The 26816-nt window shown below is 36.2% G+C and overlaps 2 protein-coding genes across 4 annotated transcripts in view; both read left to right on the top strand.

Annotated features, from left to right (window-relative positions):
• ano5b (anoctamin 5b) overlaps nt 1-8086 on the top strand; it is a 57733-nt gene extending 49647 nt beyond the window's left edge. For all 3 annotated transcript variants that reach the window (XM_056461626.1, XM_056461625.1, XM_056461627.1), the window contains 4 exons: nt 1038-1243; nt 2510-2712; nt 2795-2900; nt 5806-8086. In XM_056461626.1, the coding sequence (XP_056317601.1) occupies nt 1038-1243; nt 2510-2712; nt 2795-2900; nt 5806-6036 (746 nt within the window). In that variant the 3' untranslated portion in view covers nt 6037-8086. The remainder of the gene's footprint in view (nt 1-1037; nt 1244-2509; nt 2713-2794; nt 2901-5805) is intronic.
• Nucleotides 8087-8825: 739 nt separating this feature from the next.
• On the top strand, nt 8826-26416 carry slc17a6b (solute carrier family 17 member 6b). The gene is made up of 12 exons (XM_056462852.1): nt 8826-9390; nt 10779-11034; nt 11506-11624; nt 13870-13984; nt 14574-14661; nt 15008-15094; nt 16068-16210; nt 18634-18783; nt 19398-19530; nt 21209-21319; nt 23644-23771; nt 25709-26416. The coding sequence occupies exons 1-12, from the start codon at nt 9308-9310 to the stop codon at nt 26048-26050; spliced, it is 1755 nt and encodes a 584-aa protein (XP_056318827.1). The 5' UTR covers nt 8826-9307; the 3' UTR covers nt 26051-26416.
• The last annotated feature ends 400 nt before the right edge of the window (nt 26417-26816 follow it).

Raw genomic sequence — 26816 nt, 5'->3', positions numbered from 1 at the left:
GGTTCAAAACACACGCAAGCACAGGTTGCCACATTGACGACGGCAGCAGGAATGTGCCTGACTATTCGGCCTAAAGGCCGATTTAAGTCGTGTTCTAAATAAAGTGGAATATTTTCCATATTAACAGTTTTTGTTCTACCCAACACCTAAAACTTATGACAATGATCACCTCAGGTACACCTCATGTGCTTTTATGCAGTGTTAAATGCTAATAATATGGGTTAAAATGTCATTTTAGGTGACATTTATTGCCATAATGAAAGCAGATAGTTCATCTCAGATCTTGAAAATAAAATAAAAAAAAAAACTGTTTGAAATTGAACTTTAGAACTGTGACTCAGTGCAAGCCAACACATATTAGTGATTCAGAATGTGCATTTAATAATGTTAAAGAAGTGTAATATTCTGAATGACTGTATTTTCATCTGGTGCAAACAGCCAAATTGCTTATCACTGCAAATCTCGCCATGCAGTGTGTTTTTAGGACACGGGATTACAATGTAACCTGCTCACCTAATGTTTATGCTCGTAATATTTATACTATTTGCTATTTAATAACCTCATGTGGAACTCTCAATCTGCGCCTCATTCAGGATTGTTTTTCAGGTAAACAAGAATGTTCACTTAGCATGTTTCTTAATTATCTGCAAACATTCTGGTATTAAAAGGGAGAATTGGTACATTTTAAAATCTTAGCATTTTTGTGAAAGAAAAATGAACTTTTCAATTCTTAAACTAAAGTGTTGTACATTCACGTACTTTTTGTAACTGCCACACATAGTACCAGGTGTTTAATAAATATTACAAACTCTAAACTTTTGAAAGGTACTATATATGTTTTTAGTATAAGCAAAGCAAAGAAAAATGATGGTATTAAAAATGAATGATGCATCCATAAAAGATTTTTATCTATCTCCTATAGATAAGTCTCAAGGAATATAAATGTCTGTGTCCTTACATCCAAGAGGAGTTCCTCTGAGCATTTAATGGTCCTTCATCAATCATTTGAAACTTTTAATGTTTGATGTTTTCAACAGTGATCCAGTTTGGCTTCATAACCCTTTTCGTGGCCTCCTTTCCGCTGGCTCCTCTTCTTGCCCTCTTCAACAACATCCTGGAGGTGCGAGTGGATGCTTGGAAGTTCACCACACAGTTCAGACGACCGATGGCAGCCAAAGCACGCAACATCGGAGCTTGGGAAGAGATCCTTAATGTGGTGGCCATCATGTCCGTGGTCACAAATGTAAATGCAAGCTGATTTTTTGCAGCTTAATATTTGATCAATTCATCACTCCGTTGTACTACCATGTGTAAGATGGAATGTGAATGTTAACATTCTGTATATACAGTACAGTAGGGGAAATAAGTATTGAACACATCACCATTTTTCTCAGAAAAAAATTCTAAAGATGCCATTGACTTGACATTTTCCCCAGATGTTGGTAACAACCAACAAAATCCATGAATGCAAAGAAAACAAATCTAATTAGTTTACAAATTAACTTATGCATAATAAAATTAAATGATGCCAAGAAAAAAGTTTTGAACACATGAAGAAAGGGAGGTGTAGGAAGGCAGTGAAAGCCCAGACAGCAGCTGAAATCTCTCAGAAGTTAAGCAACTCTCAGCCTTTTGTTATTGTAAATTAACTTTAGCTGCTTCAGTATAACATCTACATTACCAGGATGATAGAGATGAAACCAAGGTGGACATTTCAGCAAGACAATGATCCAAAACACAGCCAACGAAACTCAAATGCTTTCAGAGAAAGAAAATCAAGCTGTGGAATGGCCCAGCCAATCACCTGACTTGAATCCAATAGAGAATACAAAATAAAAATCTGATTTTATAGAGGAGACCCACAGAACCATCAAGATTTTGACATTGTTGAAGTCTGTGAAACACTCACACCTGAGCAACTGATGTGACTTCATTCTCCATATGAGAGGCATTTCATTGTTGCTATTCATAACTCATTTTTCAGATTTGTTTTGTTTTTTATTTTTATGTTTTTACATATATTTTACAATTTACAAAATATGCTTCAATTCCAGGTTAACAGCTCCGTTGGAAACATTATTCCCAGGAAAAAACATGACATGTTCAGTACTTATTTTCCCCCCTGTACATAAGTAAAGCCCTAAGAAATCCAAATTAACGAGACTTCTTTGTTTGATATCAATAATACAGATCAATATAATGATTTAAAACTTGTAGTTTCTCACTTCTGCCGATATACTGTAAATCAAAAACCGTTTTTCTAAGGTCACCAATCCAATGTTCTCTAGTATCTGAAGTTGTCCTCCTCCCTTCAAGATTATATTGCTACATCTGGTGTTTATATAGGGTTCACCCAAACACTTGCAAATATAAGAAAACAAAAGCTGCTGGTCACATTGTTGATCTGAACTCAATGTTTTGGTGAATAATGTAGTTGTATAATGATATCAAGCAGTATTTCCAGCTTACTTATGATCTGTTGTCATTTCTTTTCCTTTTCTTATCACAGGCCTTCATCATGGCGTTCACCTCAGATATGATCCCTCGTCTGGTCTATCTGTACGCCTATCACCCAGGCATTGAGGCCAACATGACAGGTTATATCACCAACAGCCTCTCGATTTACAATATCTCTCAGATCCCAGAAGATAACCTGCCTGAAGCTGGAGAAAACCCATCCTGGTTTAACAGCTCCACCATCACTACATGCAGGTGTGTGAGAGCTGCAGTTTGTGGTAGACCTGCATGTGTGGTATACTAATTAAACAGCATGATGAATGTGTTTTTATGGCAGGTATCGGGACTACAGATACCCACCTGGCCATTTGAGGCAGTACACGCACACCATGCAGTTCTGGCACATCCTGGCTGCTAAGCTCGCATTCATCATTATTATGGAAGTAAGCATAATCCAAAGCACTTTTCGCCCCTGTAGATCGCTTGGTTTGTTCTTAAGCAGAGATGTAAAATGTTACATTGTGTCATTTTCTTCTTAGTTTGGTTTGATTTCATAAGGTAACATTTCTAAAAGGACCCAAATATGATTAAATGGGTCACGTGAGTAAATTGAAACATCTCATTGGTCAGAAGTGTTGCCAGATTGGGTGGTTTTGAATTTGGCATTGGCGTGTTGACACAATTTGGGTTGTATTGAAAATTTTATATGGAACTCATTTAACAAAACATAACTGTGTGCTCCTACTCCATTCAGTTAGTAGTGACCTGTGCATAGTGAAAACCGCTTTGGCCCACCCGCAAGAGGAGGTGAAGGAAAGTTTTATCGATATCTGACTTCCCTTCGCATGCACGTGCATCACGCCGTGCCTGCAGTTAAACTCACATCGATTTATCATGACATGTTTATCGATCTTTTTTCAGCAATTGACAGCAAGAACAAACACAAAAGCATTGTCTGATTGACAATCAGCACGTAATTGTTCAAAAGCATTTAAAACACCAAATGGGATGAATTTAAACCCCATTTCGAAGTAAAACATACTCTATTAGGTAGTGTAGTCTACACAGCAAGTGCAGTGTGTGGGTGAGAGGGTTTAAATTATGACAGTTAAAGTAACTAGGTTCATTTCGATTTAAATAAATTAAAATTAAATAAAAAAAAAATTATTTATATATTTTTTATTTTTTTCTAATATATCCTAAGGCATTCCTAGGCAAGGAGAGAGACATAGTCCCTCCTGCATGTGCTGGGTCTTCCCTGGGTTCTCCTCCCAGTTGGACAAGCCTGGAACACCTCACCATGTAGGCGTCTAGGAGGCATCCAAAACAGATGCCCAAGCCACCTCAACAGGCTTGTCTCTACTCCGAGCTCCTCACCCTAGTGAAAACTCTTTCATTGAGTATATTAATCAATATAATAATCCTTTAATATAATAGAACTAAAATAGTAGCAACAAAATAATTAATTGTCAATGACACTTTTCTCACAGCTGATTGGTCAGCTTTAGGGTTTGGGTTTTATTCTAACCCAAATCAAAACCTGTTCTGAACAAAACTAACACCACCCTCTTGTGATTACAAGCAATCACTGTGCATAAGTCCCTTTAATTTTAGTTTAGAAATTTAAGGGCTCTATTTTAACGATCTAGGCGCAAAGTCTAAAGCGCATAATCCACTTGTGCTATTTTAAGGATGGAAAAATAAGGTTTGCACCATGGCGCATGGTCTAACAGGATTGTGCTTATTCTCTTAATGAGTTATAATTGTGTGTTTTGAGAATAACGTGCATTAAACCAATCAGAGTCTCATCTCACATTCCCTTTAAGAGTCAGCTACGTCGAGCAATGGCGCATGTGCTATTTACATGGAGGACTTTGTAGGTGGAAAAACGAAACACTTCATTAGCGAGAAAACAGTAAAACAGAAAAAAGAACAAGCCTCCTCTATTCGCTGCCTTTACTTTCGCTTTCTCTTTACTTCTACTCTTTACTTTCATGGATAAGGAAACCGTGTTGTACGCACTCCGCTGAAGAGATCCATTAGCCTACATGTTTAATTTTAAGTGCAAAGATTTGTTTCAAAACTATTTAAAACAAATCTAAATATGCGTAGAATAAATAATAATGCTAATAATAATAACATTATACAAATGCAGATTGTCAGGAATTCACTTTAAAAAAGCCACCTGGACATGAAGCGGCCATGGAGACGGTGGTTTTTATATTTATGTAGAAAATATTAATTTTGTAACATTTTAATCCTTAAATTCTTTTTCATTTGTAAAGATATTTGCATATTGCTGTACATCTTAACACATAACTAGCACGCTCCGCGCTGGACTTTAAACCAGCTTTCAGCTGGTCAATTGCTGCACAGTCTAAAATAGCAACACGCCAACAATGCGCCTTAACACACCTTCTTTCTAGACCGGAACACCCATGAGTCTACTAAAATGGATTTACTATTTAAACGTGAAAAATTAAGATTGTGTTGGTCTGAAAATAGCAACAAATCATGCCAAACAGATCTTGCGCTTTATTGCGCCGGGTGTATGATGGGGCCCTAAGAGCTGATATAGTGGAATATGTTGTGGAAATCTGGAATCTCTGTATTGGGATATAAAACCATACTAGAGCAATATGATCAAGAAGACAAAAGAAAGAAAGAAAGAAAAGGATATTTTTCAGTTCACTACTACAAAAGCTTTGGTCATTATTAACTGTTCAAACAATGACACGTGAAATTGATAGAGGTTAAAACTTTTTGTTATTGTTTAAATAATTAAAGATAAGTCCTGAATGGTTTCCACAAACATACTAAACGGGTCAGTCATTTATTAACAATCAAAAATGTCTCTTAAGCAGCAAATTAAAATGATTTCAGGTGACATTAAAGACTGGAGCAATAATGCTGTCTTGTGAAATGAAAATATGATTAGATGGTAATTCAGTCCTCCAAATAATACTACATGATTTGCTACCGCTGATTAGGCTTCACATGACAGAACTGTACATCTAGTGCATAGCAATGCAGCGGTATGAAAGATAATAATTTTCTGATGTATTAAGTCAGGACATGATGAATAGAGCTGAAGTATGGAACTGTCCTGGGAAAAGTTGGATGTCAGGTCACCCTATTCTCATTTTTGGTCAGCCACATAAATCACTCTCTCTGCCTTTTTTAGCACATGTTTTTTCACCGTGTGCCTTCAGACTGTCCCGACAGTGAGTGTAAAATCACTAGAGGACTTCCACTGATCAAGCTGATTGTAAATTCGGCCTTAAACGGGCGCTTGGTTCTCTACACATATGAATGACGGATGTTCCACTGTTTCTTTTGCTTTCTCAGCATGTTGTGTTTGTGGTGAAGTTCTTCGTGGCGTGGCTCATCCCAGATGTGCCGTCAGAAGTGAAAGCCCGTATAAAGCGCGAGCGCTTTCTGGTCCAGGAATACCTGCACAACTATGAAGTGGAGAAACTGAAGATGCAGCTAAGCCAGAGTTTCTGCCTGTCCACAGAAACGGCCTCACTGCTGCCCTCTAGTCCAAACAAACACCAGGTGATTTCTGAATGCGTCTGAACATCCTCAGGAAGACTACACTTAGATGTACTGTACACTGCAAAGCATGAAGGGACTGAATTGTCACAACCCCTTCATACTGTACATTCAGTGCAAAAAATATAACCCACCCAGACAACTGCCAGAAGTTTTACAAACAACTCTAAATGTGAATCAACTATACGGTCTGCTTTCATTTTGCTCGGTTTATCAGAGAACATCAACTTTTGCTATGGAGAAAAATGGCAGTGAATTCAACAGCAAACCTTCTGGAATGCAGCCCGATGCTCCTCCAGGTGCTGTGAAGGCAACTCATAAACAATCAGGAAAATCACCATTAAAAAAGACGTTTGGAAATGTTTTAAGAAGGCAATAAGTGTTTTTCTGTCCAGCTTGTTGCCATTATATCTTTGATTTGAAGACATAATCTGCATGTTTGCCCTGTATGTCTGACTGTGAAAGAGCTACTCGTTTGAATGTGTGTTATCTTTTGTTTTCAGAGATAAATTATATTAACGTCACATTTTAAGACATGAACATGGACAAGTGATATATGAAACGCATGTGCCATGTTGATTTTTATATGTGATGCTCATGTGGTTTTTCTGTAAGGGCAGATCAATCCGATTCTTTTATTTTTATTTAACATTATTACTTGTTCCAGTGAAGAAACGCTGAAATCTATCAGAGAAAATGGAGAGTTTGCATTGTCATGTTTGCTAGAATATTTATATTTTATCATAGTAGTTTTTATTTAGAAAGAATGCTGTACCTTGCCACCCACATTTTGTTCAGTGTATAATTAAAAATGTAAAGTGTAATTATTTGTTTTCTTCAAGGATGTATTTAAGGAAGTTTGTGTTTTGTTTGCCAGACTGAGCTCTGGAATGACTTGCTGTATATTTTCTGATGTGTCAGAAATTCAAGCCATACACCTAAATCTGCAGGAATCTGTCAGGCTTTGCACATTACATATCTAAGACTGAAGGAACATCAGTGTGACATCTTTTGTCATTAAGACTTGTTTTTATTAAACTCTCTCCCCCTTTTGTTTTGATTTCTGCACAAATGCACTTAGGACTAGTTCAGATTTTTGTAATCAGATTCCCATGCGTCAGTGGCTTTAATTTTCAGTTTCATTCATTTTCTTTTTCAGCTTAGTCCCTTTTATTAATCAGTGGTCGCCACAGCAGAATGAACCGCCAACTTATCCAGCATATGTTTTATGGAGCACATGCCCTCCAGCTGCAACCCATCACTGGGAAACATCCATACACACTCTTTCATATTACAGAAGTGCTGGGAAAGTGAAGTATGTGAAGCTGGCTTTGTGAAATGTCCAAATATCCTTACATCAGCTGTATACAATGTCAATTGGGATTTACATGGAATAATGACAAAACACTGAAGTGATTAGGTTTGCCCTTTTAAATACTGACCTGGTGCGAAGATGTTTGGTTCAAATATTAGAACTGTCCCATCTGTTTTAATGTGTTCTGTAGCACTATTGATTACTGTTGAGGAGACCACTCACTCGGTGGGTTTGAAAACAAGCAATCTTGTCCCAAGAGTTTTTGTAAGTGTCCTAATTCAACCACATGTCTTCTATATGCACTTTGTGAACCGTACCTGTTCATTTCACACAAATCTGTTTAATAATCCTCTGTGTATATCTTTTTTTGGCCTGTTGTGTAAGCTGACTTTCATGAAATCTTTAATGGACAATACCAATACAGTTTACAGAACTTTTCTGAATAGTGTGTGTTGATATATATGTGTGTGTAAACAAAACCTATGTATCTATGAAGACATTCTTTCAAAAACGTGACAGGGGCGTTATAACAATAACATTTGAACAAAAAAAGCTGAGAGTTATGTACGTACCCATGCCTTTCCCTTAATGATGTTCATATGTCTGTGTATGTTGTGGCCTACAAATGTTTACAGGATGAGTTGCATGAATACGTGTGCAAGTTGAACGTAATGAATTAAGCTTTTAAACAGAAAATACTGTTTGCATTCCAGCGAGGAGAACGTGCCAAAATAAAGTTATTAAAGTTTCTCACGTTCAGCGCTTGTTGGGCGTCCTCTGATAACTACAGTGCAGTGAATGAACTCTAGAGGGCGCGCGCGTTTCACAAAGCGTGCTCTTGACAACCTGTTGTGGAGCTTTCAAGTACCCAGAATTTCACAGCGCAGTTACCTTCATATACCGAGGTCTGTGATTTAGCAGTAATCTGTATCCGAATTATGCAATTATTATTAAATTTGTTAAATACCCAGAGAGCATTTCCCTAATTATTTTCAGACGTTAAAAGCGGACCTAAAATCAAGAATCCTTGCATCCAGACCTTGCTTGTATCAAATTACGCATACGTACAACAGCGTTTTATTGATTTATTTTTGCTGTGGAGGGCAGAGAGAGCGGGCGACCTGCAATGTGTGTATGAATTATTAATACGCTTTCATTCGCACCAGCACACGCGCACTTGGCGGGGGGAAACACCCCTGATTCGGTTTCCATAGCACCGCCCCCAGGAGGCTTCCACGGCCTTTGATGGAAAACAAGCAATGGGCATAAAAGCACAAATGTAGAAACTTACAATCTCACGTCACGTGCCCTTTACATGCGCATCAAAAACACTATCATCTGCTGCACGTGCAGCATTACTCAGATCAATTGAGAACAAAATAAAAGAAAATGTGAATGGAATGTGAACACTTTCCGCCCTCTCAAACCCCTCCCAGAGCAGTGATCGTCTGATGGCTCAGTGACGGCTGTGATCCGCCTCGCGCACTGCTGGCTGGCACAGGACTGGCGGCGGAGCTCGCGCTGATCTGAACGCTAGACTGTCGCTGACCTTGGTGCTGAAAGCCATTCACCGCCCTCTAAAGCCACTTAACTGGCACTTCAATACGAAAAAGTGACAGTACGGGACAGGGAAATTGGACCTATTTTTCTTTTAATCTGTTTTTGATCACACCTGATTTTAATCAGAACTCCGTGTACATTAAGTTAAATCTGAGATGGCATCGCGTGCCCTTATCGCGCGCGGGGGAGTTTATGAGTTTATAATTATGAGTAGACAGAGCCAGACCACTTCTGATCTCTCACTCGTGTAGGCGGATTTTTTTTTCCTTCGCTCTGTGAACACCGTCGTGAATTTTCCCCATCCGTCTTATACTGAATCATTGATCCGCTGGGTATCGCTCCGGTATGCTCTCTCATCTCACACTGTGACATGGTACTTTAACATTACCTGGAAGAAACGAGGGAATTTCACATTTGGACATGGAGACTCCGAGGGAGCCTGCTGGTTTTAGCAAAGAGGGGCTGAAGCAACTAGCGGGGAAGACACTGGGGCACGTGTACAGGTAAGATGATTTAACATTGTAAAAATCAATTTAGACGTTTGAACATAATGTGCATATGTGTGTGTGATGTGGGCATGAATATAATCAATGTATCACTAGCTTATAACAGAACAGAGAAAGCACGAATTTTGTGCAGTAGTTTTGTCTGCTCAAAACGAGTTTCCCCAGTCGGTTTTGGCGTCACGCCTCACGGAGACGTGCAGAAAATTATGTAATTGTGCATAATCTTGGGAGGAGGGGATGGAAGCATGCGAGTTTTCCTATCTTTATGGGTTGTCATGTATTCTGGCGAATGCAGGGCTTTTACGATTGCAGTCTAATCGTTCAATTAGAAGATTCCCTCGAGTGTCTCTTCCTTTTAGAGACCATTCACATATTCCCATAATACCTGCTAAAATAATCATTATTGAAAAAACATGAGAAAAACGGATTATACATAATTATTTCACGTTAGATCGATGCTCTTCGATACAGAGTTATTTTTGTGCGCGTTTTAAGAAAAAAAAATTCACGAAGGGTTAAAAAACCGATCGACCGCCTGGACCATCTGAACGAATTGTTCTTTCGCAATTGAAAGTGCATTTTCCCCTCAACACTGCATTTAGTTAATGTGTCTCCTCATATTTAATATTTTTTTCGTTTGCTAACAGAAATGTTTTAGCCTCTACATATTTCCAACATGCTAGGTCTTATTTCTGCCACGATTAAACGTCTAAATTCATTATTTTAATACAGTTCCTGTGCATTTTATATGTATGCATTTTGTCAAATAAAATGCCTTTTATTTCCGTCCTAAATACTTCAATCGAAATGTATGGCATTTTATAATTTTCTTAACAATATATTCCTACATTTTGATGCACATTCATTTATTATATATTGTACATTCACATGTGCGTTTTATTTAAAATACTAATGTTAAATAACTAAGCAAATTACTCTATTTTTAAAAACATTAGGCACCAGTATACTAACATTAATTCTGTTATTGAAGTGAATTATATGATTGAACCCTAAGCCGCGTGAATATAAAACAGGTGAAGGTGAAGGGAATTGCTGCAATGCGGTACAGTGCGCTTTACAGCAGCACACCAAATCTCTAAATAGAGTTTAAGTAAAATATTTTGTGATAAAATAAAAATAAATACAAGATATTTGCATGCGATCTCAATAATGTCTGAATCTGCCTGCGCCTTTCAAAGTAGACTACCAGTGAGAATGTAAACTGAATAAAATGTTTAACATGATGTTAGATTTAATATTAGTAAGGATACGATTGATATTTACAGGGGGAAATTAATGATATATTCATAATTATTCTGACTCATTTAGTTTCTAGCCAGTGAGCTGCTGGTGTCCTACAAACAGTTGTCTTCTGACTGATTCAGGGTGATAGAAAAGCGGCAAAAACCTGGTGAGAACATTGAACTGACCGAGGATGGACGGCCTGCTCAGATCAACGAGAGAAAAGCACCTTTGTGCGACTGTACGTGCTTCGGACTTCCGCGCCGCTACATCATCGCCATAATGAGCGGCCTCGGTTTCTGTATCTCCTTCGGTATTCGGTGCAACTTAGGCGTGGCCATAGTGAGCATGGTGAACAACAGCACCATTCACCTGAACGGAAAGATCATCATCAAAGAGGTTTGTACGCCTGACACGCTTCGAGTTTTATATGTCTACGTCAGCTTCGTGACACCCCCTCACACAGATCATGAACGAACACACACACACGCACGCACGCACGCACACACACACACACACACCCACACACACACACACACAGTCTGACGCGCATACGAAATAAAATAAAATAAAGCTAAATATTTAACCAACGTAATGGTTTGTGTTTGTTGCAAAGAGGCTTATTGGATGCTGAATCACGGACTTGGAAAATATTGAAAGCAAATACTGATGCAAAAAAATTGACCTTGGTTGTTTGAATGTCATCGGTCTGAAATTGATTAACTCTTCAGCTGGAAACTAATCCTGCGCACTTTTTTATTTTTTTTTGAGCACATTAATCAATAATTATTTTTGTGTGTTGTGGCTTTTATAAATAACGAATATACAATATATTCATAACATACAATATAACATATTTCTATTTCTTAGAAAGCAAAGTTTAACTGGGATCCGGAAACAGTTGGATTGATTCATGGCTCGTTTTTCTGGGGTTATATCGTGACGCAAATTCCCGGAGGATACATTTCTTCTAGACTGGCGGCAAACAGGTATAGAAATAATGTTTATTCATTTTTAACATCATATTTGTTGTTGTTTTTAATATTATCAGCTCATATTGAACATGTAGGCCTATTCAATTGTATTTAAAATAGCATTTGGTGTATATCTATAATAATCTCCAATGCTGTAATGAAAAAACTAAATTAAATCTCCATTGGTAACGAAATAATATTGATTATTAAGTATTATCAGTTTTACAAATGTATATGATATTTATTGGGGAGTTCTGATTAGCTGAAGGCAAAAAAATCCTTATAAAGGCGATGCGAAAATACAAACAAGGATCATCAAGTTTTTTTTTAAACATTTTTGAATGCGAAGGAGAATCATTTATTGCTGTAGTTTTTTTCACACATTCAATATATTAACAGATAAACCTGATATCTAAAAAATAAACCATGACCGAAATTAGTTGCATATGTTATTTGTATCCATAGAGAGAAACGCGAGCTGTGATCATCATTAGGTCTGGCTGAGCTCTGTGTTATAGAAGAAATGTTCCTTATTCTCAGCTTCTTGGAACTATGCCTGTCGTGTCATTGGAGGAAACAGAGGGTGATGGGAGGAGCTATCTGTTTATTATTTGCATAAAAGCTCTTGTTAGAGCGCATTTTTGTGAAAACTATGAGCGCTTGCCCGATATAAGCTGTGTATTTTTTATTTTTTATGACTTTTACTGGCTCATACCATAGAAAAACTAAGAAAGAAGAAAAATGTTTAAAAAATAGGCTTTTCTATTGTTAACAATGGTCGAATCCATTGAACATTCATTAAGTATTGTAATTCCACATAACATTTTATAGAAATCGTTACGATATCTATATATGGAAATGTAGATTTTTTAAAATGTTCTTCACGCTATGAAAAAAAAATCACTGGTTGTGTGGGGAACGCCTAAAAATGTCATCACTATAAAACCTCAATTTTTTATTCTTCCTGGCACCTTTAGTTTTGTGAATTATGATTTAGAGAGCTGTGTTTTTTAAAACTATGTTTTATGATTGTTTTCGGGGTTTTTTCAGGTCTCAGACTTGCTTCTAGCTTTCTTAACTGAAGGTCATTGTCCATTATTAATCTGGCACAAGCTATAGATGAGATGTTGTATACAGTAAATACAGTAGTGTACAGCAATGCAAGTGTGTCTTGAGAGTAGAGGTAAAAAAAATAAATCTCTGATTTCGGAGAGAGAGAGAGAGAGAGAGAGAGAGAGAGAGAGAGAGAGAGAGAGAGAGAGAGAGAGAGAGAGAGAGAGAGAGAGAGAGAGAGAGAGAGTTCATGGCTGTTTGTGTTTCAGTGCTTTGTGAGCGTGTGTGTGTGTGTCTGAGTGAGTGGCAGAGTGCAGGCTGACCCGTCGTGTGAGTTGCAGGATTAGACTGTGGGAGCGGGTCTGTGGGGCATTCATTCTCCACCTGTTAATGAGATCCCGGGGGGGGGGAACCGTGTCTAATCTGCTCAATGAGGGGGGCATGGCAACCAGCCCCGGACATGTTGCCAGAGGGCTTGGCCGTGACTCATATTACACACAACGATTTATCAACAGTAAATACCCAGTAAATATATATATATATATATATATATATATATATATATATATATATATATATATATATATATAGCGTATAGCGGTATAGGTGGAAGTATCATTTTACTTTTCACTAAAACAAACATCTGCTTTGATGGTTGCATGGCCAACAGTAGGCAAAACTATTTGTTTGTCAATAATCCGCCATAGTCAAAATATTGTGCAATTCTATAACGTATTCCTGATGCAGTACGTCAAATAATTGATGTAATTGTAGTTGCTGAAATTATACAACACTTCTCAGTTCATATTTCGGCAATTGGTTTCCGTGATTGAGGACTAATAGAATCAGCGAGTCTCGTGCTGGAGGACTCTCTCAATCCGATTAGCGTTGTGCCGGTGGGAGAGAGAGGTGAGGGGTCTCGAGCGCGACACGAGAGGAAAATTGGAAATAAATGAAAGTCCATTTTTCCTCTGTGGCAATGCTAGTAGCCTACCCCCGCGCAGGCTACCCTTTTTATACGACGAAGATTGTTTTATGGCAAACATAGTAGCCTATTTTCTCTCAGCGACATAAATGTGTGTAATTAAACGTTTGGCGACTATAATAACACTTCAATAGTATGGGCTTATAAAGAAAAACTGGTTAAATGAATTAATATGTGTTTCTCTAAGCACACAATGTAACCACGTTTTCACTTACTATGCAGGGTTTTTGGCGCGGCGATTCTCCTCACGTCCACTCTGAATATGTTCATCCCCTCAGCTGCACGTTTTCACTATGGTTGCGTCATATTCGTCAGGATACTTCAAGGGCTTGTGGAGGTAAGAATGTACCTATGGTTTTCTTACTGTTTGTTTGCTGTATTCTGTAAAAAGAGTTTGTACCGGCAACAATGGTTCCACAAAGAACATTTAACATCCATGGAGCCTTTCCGTTCCACAAAGGCTTCCTTAAAATCGTAACTTGTTGGATGTTAGAATCGCAATCTTGTTCTTGTAAGGTTGACCCAAAGGTTGTTCGGGAAACTAATTATGGGTATGCTGCAAAAATCTTCTTTCGAAACCTTTACTTGTTAAATAATTATTTAGTCTACCATTACAGTACTAGGCCTCTTCATATCTAAAACGTGGGCTCTTTCTTTTGGCCATTTGGCTTTAAGGTTGTTCACACTGGGAAGTCCATAGTCTAGTAACAATCAGTTATGACCTGAGGATATTTCTGAGAGAACAATAACCCAGGCTTTGTCTTTGGGACAAGTGTATTGATTTGTAAACGGACTATGTGTTTGAAATATAGATTACAACCTTTATGTAAACAATGTGTATATATTTATATTTTTTTTAAAACAGAGACTATATTTATAACCACATTATATATTCAAACTGATGGGTGTTATTATTGTATTTGTAGGGTGTGACCTACCCAGCTTGTCATGGGATCTGGAGTAAGTGGGCCCCTCCACTGGAAAGAAGTCGTCTGGCCACAACCTCCTTCTGTGGTAAAAATTCAACCTCATTCTCTTTAAAGCAAACATACACAAGTGGATAAAAGAGGAAAAAAACAATGCTATTAAATTTGTTTAGTTGCTATATTAGTGGCTGATTATTGTGCACATGTTAAAATGTAAATATTCATTTGCTGTTTATCCTCGAGAATTCTTGGAAACATTATTTATGTATGAACTGTATCTTCCTGTGATCTTTAAATGCATATTAAGCTTCTGAATTCAAGGCTGCCTGAGCTGAGAGTACATTTAGAAAGCTTATTTTTTTGTTTAAAGACTTATACTTAAGGTTGAACTACAAACAGAATTTTGACATGGCCCCCCATCCTTTCCTCTGTAGGTTCCTATGCTGGGGCTGTCATTGCCATGCCACTGGCTGGAATCCTGGTGCAGTACACTGGCTGGTCATCTGTTTTCTATGTCTATGGTAAGAGTGGTTTGTGTGTGTAATGCAACTGTTGTTATATGAGTGTGCTGAACGAATAGCCTCGGTAGTATGGATTAACTCACTGATGCTGGATATTGATTTTTCCTCTGATGCTGCCATGTGTCTATCCTCTGTGCTGACACTGAATCTGCTTGTTTCTGTGCCAAGAATTAGCATGTCCTGGATGGAAAGCAATGAATTTTAATCTAGTCACTTATATGAGTTTTCTTTCAGATGATCTACCTGCCTGACATCATTTATTTTAATATTCACATCTTTGCTAAATATATATATATATATATATATATATATATATATATATATATATATATATATATATATATATATATATATATATATATATATATATATATATATATATATATATATATATATTACTTTGGTTCAAACTTTAACATGTAATTTAATCTTTATTTAAAAATATCATTTGTGGTCAAGAAAAAAAAAAATAGATTCACCCAAAGTAGAAGAATTGTTTACTATAAGACCCTAATTATTATTGTTAATAATATTTTTACTTTGGTACAACATGGATGTTTATTACTTTACATTTTATTATTATTTACATTTTTTATTTTCGAAATATTCTACCCGTAGATCAAAGAATAATTTTGCTTTGGACCCAAGCTAAAAAAAATTACAGTAATTTGCTACTGCTAAATAGATAAATGCCCCTCAAATTATTATTATATATTGGACAAAACTGCTGGTTTAAAGCAAAAATATAAATAAATATTGAATAAATAATAATAATACTATATAATTAATTAAAAATAATAATAATAATGCTTTTAATTTTTTTCTTTTTTTTTCTTTAAGGCAAATTAAATTAAATAGGATAAAATCAGAATTATTTTTTTCACTTAATCCAATATAAAAATGCACTTTGAATGAAAGACACAGTAGTTGAACTTTTTTTCAGTGTACATTATTTTTTGCTCTCTTTTTTCAGGCTGCTTTGGGATTTTCTGGTACATGTTCTGGATCTTGGTGTCATATGAGAGCCCGGCTGAACACCCCACCATTACGGCTGAGGAACGCTGCTACATTGAGGAGAGTATCGGAGAGAGTGCTAAGCTGCTAGGACCTGCAGATGTGAGTGCAAATCTACCTTACAGATAATTAAAAGTAATTGGCATGAAGGGCTCCTATCTATCTATCTATCTATCTATCTATCTATCTATCTATCTATCTATCTATCTATCTATCTATCTATCTATCTATCTATCTATCTATCTATCTATCTATCTATCTATCTATCTATCTATCTATCTATCTATCTATCTATCTATCTATCTATCTATCTATCTATCTATCTATCTATCTATATGTCTATCTATCTTTCTTACTACCAATGCTTGTGAAATACATTATTTTAAACTACTAAAATATTAAAAACTCACAATAAGTCCCTTTATTTAACCACAGTGTAATATTTATTACATTAGGTGTTGTTGTTGCAGAGATCAAGGTCTTACAGTTTTTCTCAGTGGCTTTGGTGCATTTCTCACAACACTATTTACATTTGCACAACAGTTAATGCATTTCTCAAAACAATTAGTGCAAACTGCAAAACCTAGTTGATAACCTACAAAAGCACGACTTGCTCAAAATGGATAGCTCATTCCTCAAAAGCAAGTATTCATGTCAATGAAAGTGTCAGTGTCATCAAGATGAAAAGTCCTGACACCATTGTTTATGAACAAGACAGTCAAATGGCTTTGTCATGTTTTCAAGATGACAGTTTACTCTAATGCAGAAAAGTCAGATTTTGGTGACATTTCCTGAAAATGCTCAAGACAGCACCATATATTATTTGCACAGCCATTTGAAAATTACAGTAAAGTTAGACATCACTGCATTTAGTAAGGTATCTGAGTACAAGACACTGAATATGTATGTTTCACTTTTTTACTGCATTTGCTCTCCACAATTCAAATTTATTCACAGCATTGTGCAGAAGAATAAATACACCCTTATTTACAACAAATCTAAACTTCCTTTGGGTAGAGCTGTGCACAACTGTAAACAATATTTCAGTACATATTGGAACTGAACCTACAGCATACATAGGTCTGTAAATCCTTCATGAAATTGTTAAATTTAGAAGACATTTAAAAAAAAAAAAGATTTAAAAACTTTTATAAACTTAGCTTGACAGATTTTGACAACTAGTTCAACATTTTTGTATGTAATGACTCAAGTAATGTAATGAAGACTATTAGTTTTATATGGAATGACTATTCAGCATCCACCAGTTTAGTTCATTTTGACTGACATGACATAAGGAGATGATAATGTTATAAAACAGCAGAGAGTTGCATAAAAGCAATTGATGCATGTCCAAAAGCATTCGCAATTTGTTGGAAGGAATGAGAAACTACTACTATGATGTGCACAAATAAATAATTGTTTTGAGAAATGCAGTAACTGTTGTGCAAAAGTGTTGTGAGAAATGCACCAAAGCAAATGAGAAAAACTGTGAATATGAAATTAAAACATAAATTGAAAACACCCTAAAACAGAAATTTAAAGTATTTTTTACAGTGTAATTCATCCACTGTACTATGGTAGTGCTTGGGAATGTTACAGAGTACAGCAAATATCCAATTCTCCTGACATTATATAAAATAAGTTGCTCAAGAATTGGAAATCATAAAATTTTAGAACTTCCTTCAAAATCATCACCTTTGATACAGAGTTTTGAAAGATAAATTGTGACATTGATGTTTTTTTAAAAGTGTAAAACTAAGAAAACAAATAAAAGCATTCATATATTTAAGAGTTATATTAAACACACTTTTCTCCTAAAATACAAAGAAAATTGTCCTTTCGTTCACATTGAACAACTTATTTTGGGGGATTTAAATGCAATTGAAAATGTGCTTCAAACTATGGATGTTTTACTTCTGATACCAGGCTTCTGCTGGTATCAAATTTTCTTGTAACAGTTAATTGCAGAAACAAAATTTGATATTGTGAAATGGTGATGTCATGCTTGTGTGTAGGATGCATTTAGTTTTGTACTTGTAAAGTACTTGAAGTACTTAAAGTATTTGAAAACCAAACGCAATGGTGAACTTAGAACTGTACATGCATTATAGTGCGGGCACATAGTGTTTCATTTCAAAATTCACATCACCAGCTGCGGTCAATACAGTATATTGGTCAGTTCTGTTCATCTGTGGATGTTGAAGTAGGTGGATGTTGGGGTTATCTAAGGACATTTAATGAAGTCTGAGATTAATGTACCAACAAAGACAGACTAAAAGCAGAGAATTCTTCCACATCAAACATTTTAATATATTCCTTAAAAATGTAATTCAGGCATTTTGCCCTAGTAAGCGTTTCAATGACTTTACTCTGCCACTGAATGTTACACGCACTTCTAGCATCAAACCTTTCCATATCAAATTTGATGAAAGCCTCTCTATACAGCAGATATCTAAAATCATAATCATAAAAGTATGGGTATTATTGTAAAAGTTCACTCCACATTACTCAATGCTGTCCTACAGAAATTCAAGACACCTTGGAGGAAGTTTTTCACATCCATGCCCGTCTATGCAATCATCGTTGCCAACTTCTGCAGGAGTTGGACCTTCTACCTGCTGCTCATCAGCCAGCCCGCATACTTTGAGGAGGTGTTTGGTTTTGAGATTAGCAAGGTAATTTCTGTTTACCTTTCATTTGGCATGCATTTTATTTGGAAATTGTTGAATACATACCCAGTAATTAATGAAATTGATTAAATACTTAATCAAAAGCTTTATTTGAGTTAACATGTATTGCCTTAGTGTCAAAGTTTCATATGATTTTTGTCTATAATTTCAGTAGCATCAGTAAAAGGGTGACCTTTGTCATTCCCTAAGGTCTGAAATAGGTTGATGAATTATTCATTGTGAATAGTTCATAATGAATTATTCATTATTCATTTATTGGTGATTTTGCATCTCATCTCATTTTGTTTCCTCACTTCCTACAGTTAAACCTGCAAATCATATCTTTACATCTAGTTATAGTATTAACCTACTAATAGCATGGCCTTGCATATTACAGTAATGTTGCATGCCAAATGTTTGTGCAGTATTTACACATACATCTAATTTAAAATCTAAATTTAATTGAAAGACTCTCCCAGTTTTATTATTATAGATTTGATCTTGCACTGGAGTGTCTGTGTATGTCACAGTATTAGCTAGCATTGGTCAGTGGCTAATGCTTTTATACTGCAGAGTTTATTATAGGATGCTCATGAGCCTGATGCTGCTCTCTTCTTCAGGTTGGCATGTTGTCAGCTCTGCCCCATCTGGTGATGACCATTATTGTGCCCATTGGGGGACAGCTAGCCGATCACCTTCGCAGCAAAAACATCCTGTCTACAACTACGGTTCGAAAGATCATGAACTGCGGAGGTGAGTCCAGCCTTTAGCACAAATGCACACAAACCTTAGACCTTATATGACTGATTTATTTATCTTTTGTTGTTAAATCCATGTGAACTAGTAAAGGTAAGCACCCCAAAATGAAAATGTACTCTCCCTTAATAAACAACTTTATTTGTTTATTTCTTCATTTTAACACAAAAAGAAGGTATTGTGAAGAAAGCTGAAAACTGTTAACTATTGACTTCAACAGTATAAAAAAAATAATACCATTGTCAATGGAAGTCAAGTCATGGGATACATATTTAAAATATAAATTTTATAATGTGTGTGTGTATAAATATCTTCTTTTGCATTCATCAAACAGTGTTGTCACAAGTTACGGGTGTGAAAAAGATTTTTAGGTGAACAATCCCTTTAAATTATGCTAACTCACTTTTAAAATCACTTTAAAAGAGAGAGATCGCCCAGAAATTAAAATGGTCATTATTTACTCACCCTCTACTTTTAATTCCTTTCTTCGTTCTTCTTCAAATATAATTTGTAACACAATTTAAGATATTTTGTTGAATGTCAGAAACCAATAGCCAATGCCTGACATAATCTGTGGCCATTTTTTTATTTTTCTGCACAGAAAATCAGCAGATTTATGCTGAAATGATTTTGGAGTATAGTAACTAAAAACAGTCTCTAAAAGATAATAACTTTTAAAAAATTTATAATTTTATTTGAGGTTTACAATGCAAATCCAATTAGACCCATTTGTATGGTAAACAAAGCAAGTATATAATAATATAATTTCTAAAATAATAGACAGAATATAATATATCAAACAATAGGCAGTGAATATTACTTAACAAACAGTTTTTAATAGGTGACACAGTTTTTAATGGGCTAAGTGGTTAGCACTGTTGCCTCACAGCACGACGGTCGCTGGTTCGAGTCCCGGCTGGACCAGTTGGTGTTTCTGTGTGGAGTTTGCATGTTCTCCCTGTGTTTGCATGGGTTTCCCCCAGGTGCTCTGGTTTCCCCTGCAATCCAAAGACATGCAGTTTAGGTGAATTGAATAAACTAAAGTGACCATAGTGTATAAGTGTGTGTGTGTGAGTGTATGGGTGTTTGTGAGTACTGGGTTGCGGTTGGTAGGGAATATGCTGCCTAAACCATATGCTGGATATGTTGGCGATTCATTCCGCTGTGATGACCCCTAATAAATAGGGGACTAAGCTGAAAGGTAAATGAAGAAAGAAATGATGAAACTTTACAAATAATGTAATTATATAAATATTTGCATATTAGTTAATAATATTATTGGAATTAATATAAAGAACTAAAAATGTAAACATTTACATAATTAAATAAACAGATTCAATTATGGGAAAAATAATCTGTGGAAATCTGCAGATTTTGTGTGTGCATAGATTCTGTGTGGGTATTAGCCAATAGCTGTTGACGTCCATCATATTTTTTCTATGGATATCGAAACCTACTAGTTCCCAAAATATCTTTGTTTGTTTTCGGCAGAAAAAATAAAGTCATAAATGTTTGGAACTAGTGGAGTGTGGGTAAATGATGAGTACATTTAGATTTTGGGGTGAATTCTGTCTTGTACATGTTGCAGTATTCATCTAAATGAAATGATTATATAGTTGTATTCATACAATTGATCTTAGTAAATGGATTAATCCTGTGTTTTTATCTTCCTCAGGTTTTGGGATGGAGGCCACTCTGTTGTTGATTGTTGGTTATTCGCACAGTAAAGGAGTGGCTATTTCATTCCTGGTGTTGGCTGTCGGCTTCAGTGGATTTGCAATATCAGGCAAGCCTCTTGGGAAACAGTATATCATTTACTTTCATTGCAAACCTGTCGTTTATAGGCAGCAATTATAAGAAAACCCAGTAGCCATAAATAATAGCCAAGAAATGCTGCAAAAAGCTGTATTTCTAAGAAGTACCATGTTCCCCTTTTATCGCTCAAATGTGCGCTTCCTCCAGTGAGGCTTGAAAGGAAGAAGTGTTTCTGTTGGACTTTTTAATAATTCATGCTCACTGTCCCCTGAGAGGCAGCACATCCAGACAGAGCTGTGCGTGAGGGAGGGGCCAGAGACTCCTCCACTGCACAAGATGGCTGCTGGGACTATTTATAGTCTGAATCTCCAACATCATGTTAGAGATACTGAAAATAGAGATACTTATGCACAGCTAAAACACACATATTATACAATAGGAACACTGTGACCTAAATATTTAAGAACGAAATGTGATCTATTATTATTACTAACATTATTATTATATTTCTATATTATTTCATTTATAAATATACTCACTGGCCAGTTTATTAGGTACACCTGTTCAACTGCTCATTAACACAAATTTCTAAGCAGCCAATCACATGGCAGCAATTCAATGCATTTAGGCATGTAGACATGGTCAAGATGATCTGCTGCAGTTAAAACCGAGAATCAGAATGGGGAAGAAAGGTAATTTAAGTGACTTTGAACGTGGCATGGGTTCCAGATTGGCTGGTCTGAGTATTTCAGAAACTGCTGCTCTACTGGGATTTTCACGCACAACCATCTCTAGGGTTTTCAGAGAGTGGTCAGAAAAAGTGATACCTCCCAGTGAGCATCAGTTCTGTGGGCACAAATGCCTTATTGATGCCAGAGATCAGAGGAGAAAGGCCAGACTGGTTCCAGCTGATAGAAAGGCAACAGTAACTCAAATAACCACTCGTTACAACCAAGGTATGCAAAAGAGCACCTCTAAACGCACAATATGTTGAACCTTGAGGCGGTCCAAAAGCGGGTCCAACCTGGTACTAGTAAGGTGTACCTAATAAAGTGGCCGGGGAGTGGAAATTTTTGGTCAGGCACCATGCTCAATAATTAGTCTTAAGAAACACTGCACTATTTTCATCTGCTCTCCCTATAATTTCATATTTTGTTATTAATTTAAATTACATTTTTAAGTTCTTTTTTTATATTAATATAAATATTAAAGTGTTTTTGATGTAAATTTAATTAGTTTTTTAAAAATTTAACATTTTTGTAATAAGCTTTAGTTTAGTATAGTTTTTTTAGGGTTAGTTAATTTGTTACTACTTTTGTTATTTTGTGTATGAGAAATGGCAATGTTGGGCATTTAGCTGAAATATATAATAGCTGAGTATTAAACGTCAAAATTATATTAACACATTACATCTCATTTCATAAACATGAATTATTACTGCCTTAACATGAATTATTACGAGCAATTTAATATTACAGAATTTATTACATTTACATTGGTTTATCTTGTTATTAAATAAAATACTATTGTTCATTCCTTGTTCATGTTACTTCACTGTACATGTACTGTGCGGTTTTTCTCAGCCGCTTTGGTGCATTTCTCACAACACTTTACATTTGCACAACAGTTAATGCATTTCTTAAAACAATTAGTCATTCGCACATCATAGTAGCAGTTTCTCGTTCCTTCCAACAAAGTCAGGAGTCAGGACTTTTCATCTTAATGATACTGACACTTTCATTGACAATCAATACTTGCTTTTGAGGAATGAGCTATCCATTTTGAGCAAGTGACACGATTTTGCAGGTTATCAACTAGGTCTTGCAGTTTGTACTAATTGTTTTGAGAAATGCATTAAATGTTGTGCAAATTTAAATAGTGTTGTGAGAAATGCACCAAAGCCACTGAGATAAACTAACTAACAATGTATACAACTTTGCAATTTATAAGTGGAGAAATTAGGTAAGAAAGATAAATGCACAGGTACAAGTATATTTAAATTGTTTTAAATGTGTTTTTAAAATGACTTTAGTTAATAATAATGATCTTGGTTTGTTATAACTATAATTATTTAGCCATTTTGCACTTGTAGCAATTTAGTAATCCAAAAGAGTATGCACAGACCCACAGAATTAGCCCAAACATTAATGCAAAACAATGACACAAGGATACTGATGCTTGAATTCACTGACACAGGTAATCAGCTAAACAGTGAACTGGTAGGACTCAGAAACCATAGCAACAAATACACTCAAGTTTGCTCAAGGGGAAAATCAACATAAAAAAAATCAGGGGATGACATAGTTGTAGCAACCAGTCAGATAATGCTAAAATGCACATCTTTTTGTGCCACAGGTTTCAATGTGAATCATTTAGACATTGCTCCTCGCTATGCCAGTATCCTCATGGGCATCTCTAATGGAGTGGGAACGCTGTCAGGAATGGTGTGTCCTCTTATTGTGGGAGCAATGACTAAACACAAGGTAAGAGCATCTTCAGTTATTAGTACTACTCGCTTGTAAATTTGGTACATTAAATACATGTACTGTTTCAAAGCTCTACTCATTTGAATTTAGAAAACTTAAAATGGTGAGTCAAAGTTTAAGACCACTGAATTAGTCATATCACACATGAATCTTTTACAAAAGCAAGCTGTAACTACAGTCTCTGGAATATTTGAATGATTTATAAAAGACAAATAACTGTCTAACCATCTCAGATTGAGATTTTTTTTTAATAGTATTGCTGCCAGTTGTAATCGAGTAGATTTTCCCAAGAATTGTACGTTTTTAGTAGTTTAAAAAATAGTACTTTTACGGGAGTGCATTTTTAGTTGTGTATTGGTACTTTTACTGCACATTTTCCTTCAACCTGCAGTGACTTAATATGTTTATTGATTGGGTATGTAGAATGTCCTGTGATTCCTGTCAATCATAGAAAAAGTGCATCAGACAGGCCGACCCAAAGACACAGGCACTTTTTAAATGAAGCAAATATGTACAGTGTGGAAGCATTAAAAGTGTCCTGTTACGACTGAATGTCACTGATGAAAAGATGAAGGATGCCAACTGTGCATGACTAAAAAATCTGAAATGGCTGAAATACCTTAAACAATAACTAGTGCACATTTTCAAACATGCACAAATTGCATGTGTTTTATCAGTGCAGCATAAGCTTGTTTTGTGGAGCCAACTGCTGGACACTCATAGCTTTTTATACAGCATTTACTTTGCATGTAAATGCAGAAACCTGCTTTCTGTCGGCTTATTATAAGCGCATATTTTAATGAAATGTGTTCTCATGTTAAATTAATCTCACAATTTAAATGTACTGTATATGTTCAAGAATGGAAAATAATTTAATGGGGGACTTATTTTGCAAAAGTTACTTTTATAAGGGGAATAAAGAGGTTTTGTGGCAACAGTGTGTGGATACACCAGCCTCTAAAGATAAAAATGAATGAATTTAATTATTTATAATCATACTTCATAAAAACAGTCTGCAGAAACAGTTTGATTCTCCCTTCGTAGATGTCATCAGAGTGGGAAAACCCCAACCATTACTGACAATCTCTCCCTCATTGGCATAAATAGCCTTGAGTGAGAAGCAGCCGTCTGCCATTACAGTTTTCACCTACTGAAGATAATGTCACTTGACTAAGAGGATTATAAATGTGGAGTTTTAGGATGTACAAATGAACACCATAATCTTCATAGACTGCCTTCTTATGAGACACAGACAAAGTTAGTCCTGTTTTGAATCTACCAGTATTCTGATGCATAAGCGTTTGTAGCTCTGCCCTCTTTTAAAGAGAGCTTAATCTCATTTGAACAGTCACTACAACAGCACAATTTGAATCAAAGCCTAAAGGGGGAGTTTCCGAGAGAATAAGGCATTATTTGTGTCTAGGGACACCAGAGACTTATTTTACAGCAAGTTAAAGGGGCATAATCCTCTTTAATTTGCACTTAAAAGAAACACCCTTTGAAGAAAAGGGCACTGATGTAAGCTACATTTGATTTCAATTTTATTGCATTACTCAGTACGGTTGAGTACTTTTTGAAGGGCTACTATACACTGAGTAGTATTTAGAACAGATACTTTTACTCGCACTACACTTTTGACAAGTAATGGTACTTTTGTGATAACATTTGTTGTTGGCTTTCATGTTTGGGTTGCATGGATCATGTTTTGAGTGTCATATGTTGTCAATGTAGATTAAAAAGCTAAAAGTTGTGACATCCATGTGATTTAAGCAGCACAGCAGGTTTATTATTATCTTATCTTATATAACACTGATCTTTAATCATTCTCCAAAGTGCTCATGAGCTCTGTATTTCATGCTTTATTCTAGCAAGCCCCAGGATGGATTTCTTTGTCAGTGATGTCATTCCTGACGACTCTCTCTTCTTCTTTTCAGACCCGAGAAGAGTGGCAGTATGTGTTTCTTATCGCTTCTCTGGTGCACTATGGTGGCGTAATCTTCTATGGCATCTTCGCCTCTGGGGAGAAGCAGCCATGGGCAGACCCAGAGCTCACCAGTGATGAGAAGTGCGGCTTCATTGATGAAGACGAGCTGGCGGAGGAGACAGGCGACATCACACAGAGCTACGGTGCCCTCGGAGCTCCAGCCAAGAGTTACGGTGCCACCACACAGCTAAACGGAGGATGGGCTGAAGGATGGGATAAACGAGAGGAGTATGTGCAGGACGGGGTGGAGGAAGGGGGTTATGGATACAGGCAGGGTGGAAATTATTCTTAGGTCTTGAGAAGACACACTATATGACGAAGACACACACACAAACACACAAACAGAAACATGCCAGCCGATTTGAATGTTATCACTCGATTGAATGGGTGTTATCAGTGGTTATCAGTTGATAGATTTGGGCCAGTAGCGGCCTTATGCGCCTACTAGTAGGCTCAGGAGGCTGTTATCATACAACCTTATGGTTAACTACTAGATCACATACGGCTGTGGTCGGAACTTAACGAGAATCATTTTTATTATTTATTAAATTTCCAATTAATTGTATTTTATTAACGTCTACCCCAATCCTAAACCCAGCCGTCACAGTAATGTAAAAACAGATGTAGATCTGGAGTCTTCTCTATTAGTACAGCGGATTAACCATGTGGATGGATGATAACAGCCTTCTGAGCCGCAAAAGGCCCCTACTGGCCCATATCTATCAGCTGATAACCACTAATAATGCCCATTCAATCGAGTGATAACATTCGAAGTGGGTGAACATGTAGTGGTGTGAAAATGAACTTGGATGCACTTGGAAAACAAGTCACAATTAAAAATATATTATTAGCATTGCATTAAATAATATCAAACCAAGTGCAATCTGCAACAAATCAGTTTATGTTGCATATTTATGTCTATTTGAAGTGTCTTTATTTTGATGAACAAAAATATATGTAGTTCTATATGGACAGCAATTGAAACAATTAAGAAACGACTCTAATTGTCTATTTCTCTGGATTACTGTAGTTATTAGGTTATGTTTTATTCTATAAAG

The sequence above is a fragment of the Danio aesculapii genome, chromosome 7, assembly GCF_903798145.1.
Source record: "Danio aesculapii chromosome 7, fDanAes4.1, whole genome shotgun sequence".
Classification (NCBI taxonomy): domain Eukaryota; kingdom Metazoa; phylum Chordata; class Actinopteri; order Cypriniformes; family Danionidae; genus Danio; species Danio aesculapii.
The sequence above is the reverse complement of the archived record's forward strand: the minus strand, read 5'-3'. Positions and strand labels throughout refer to the sequence as shown.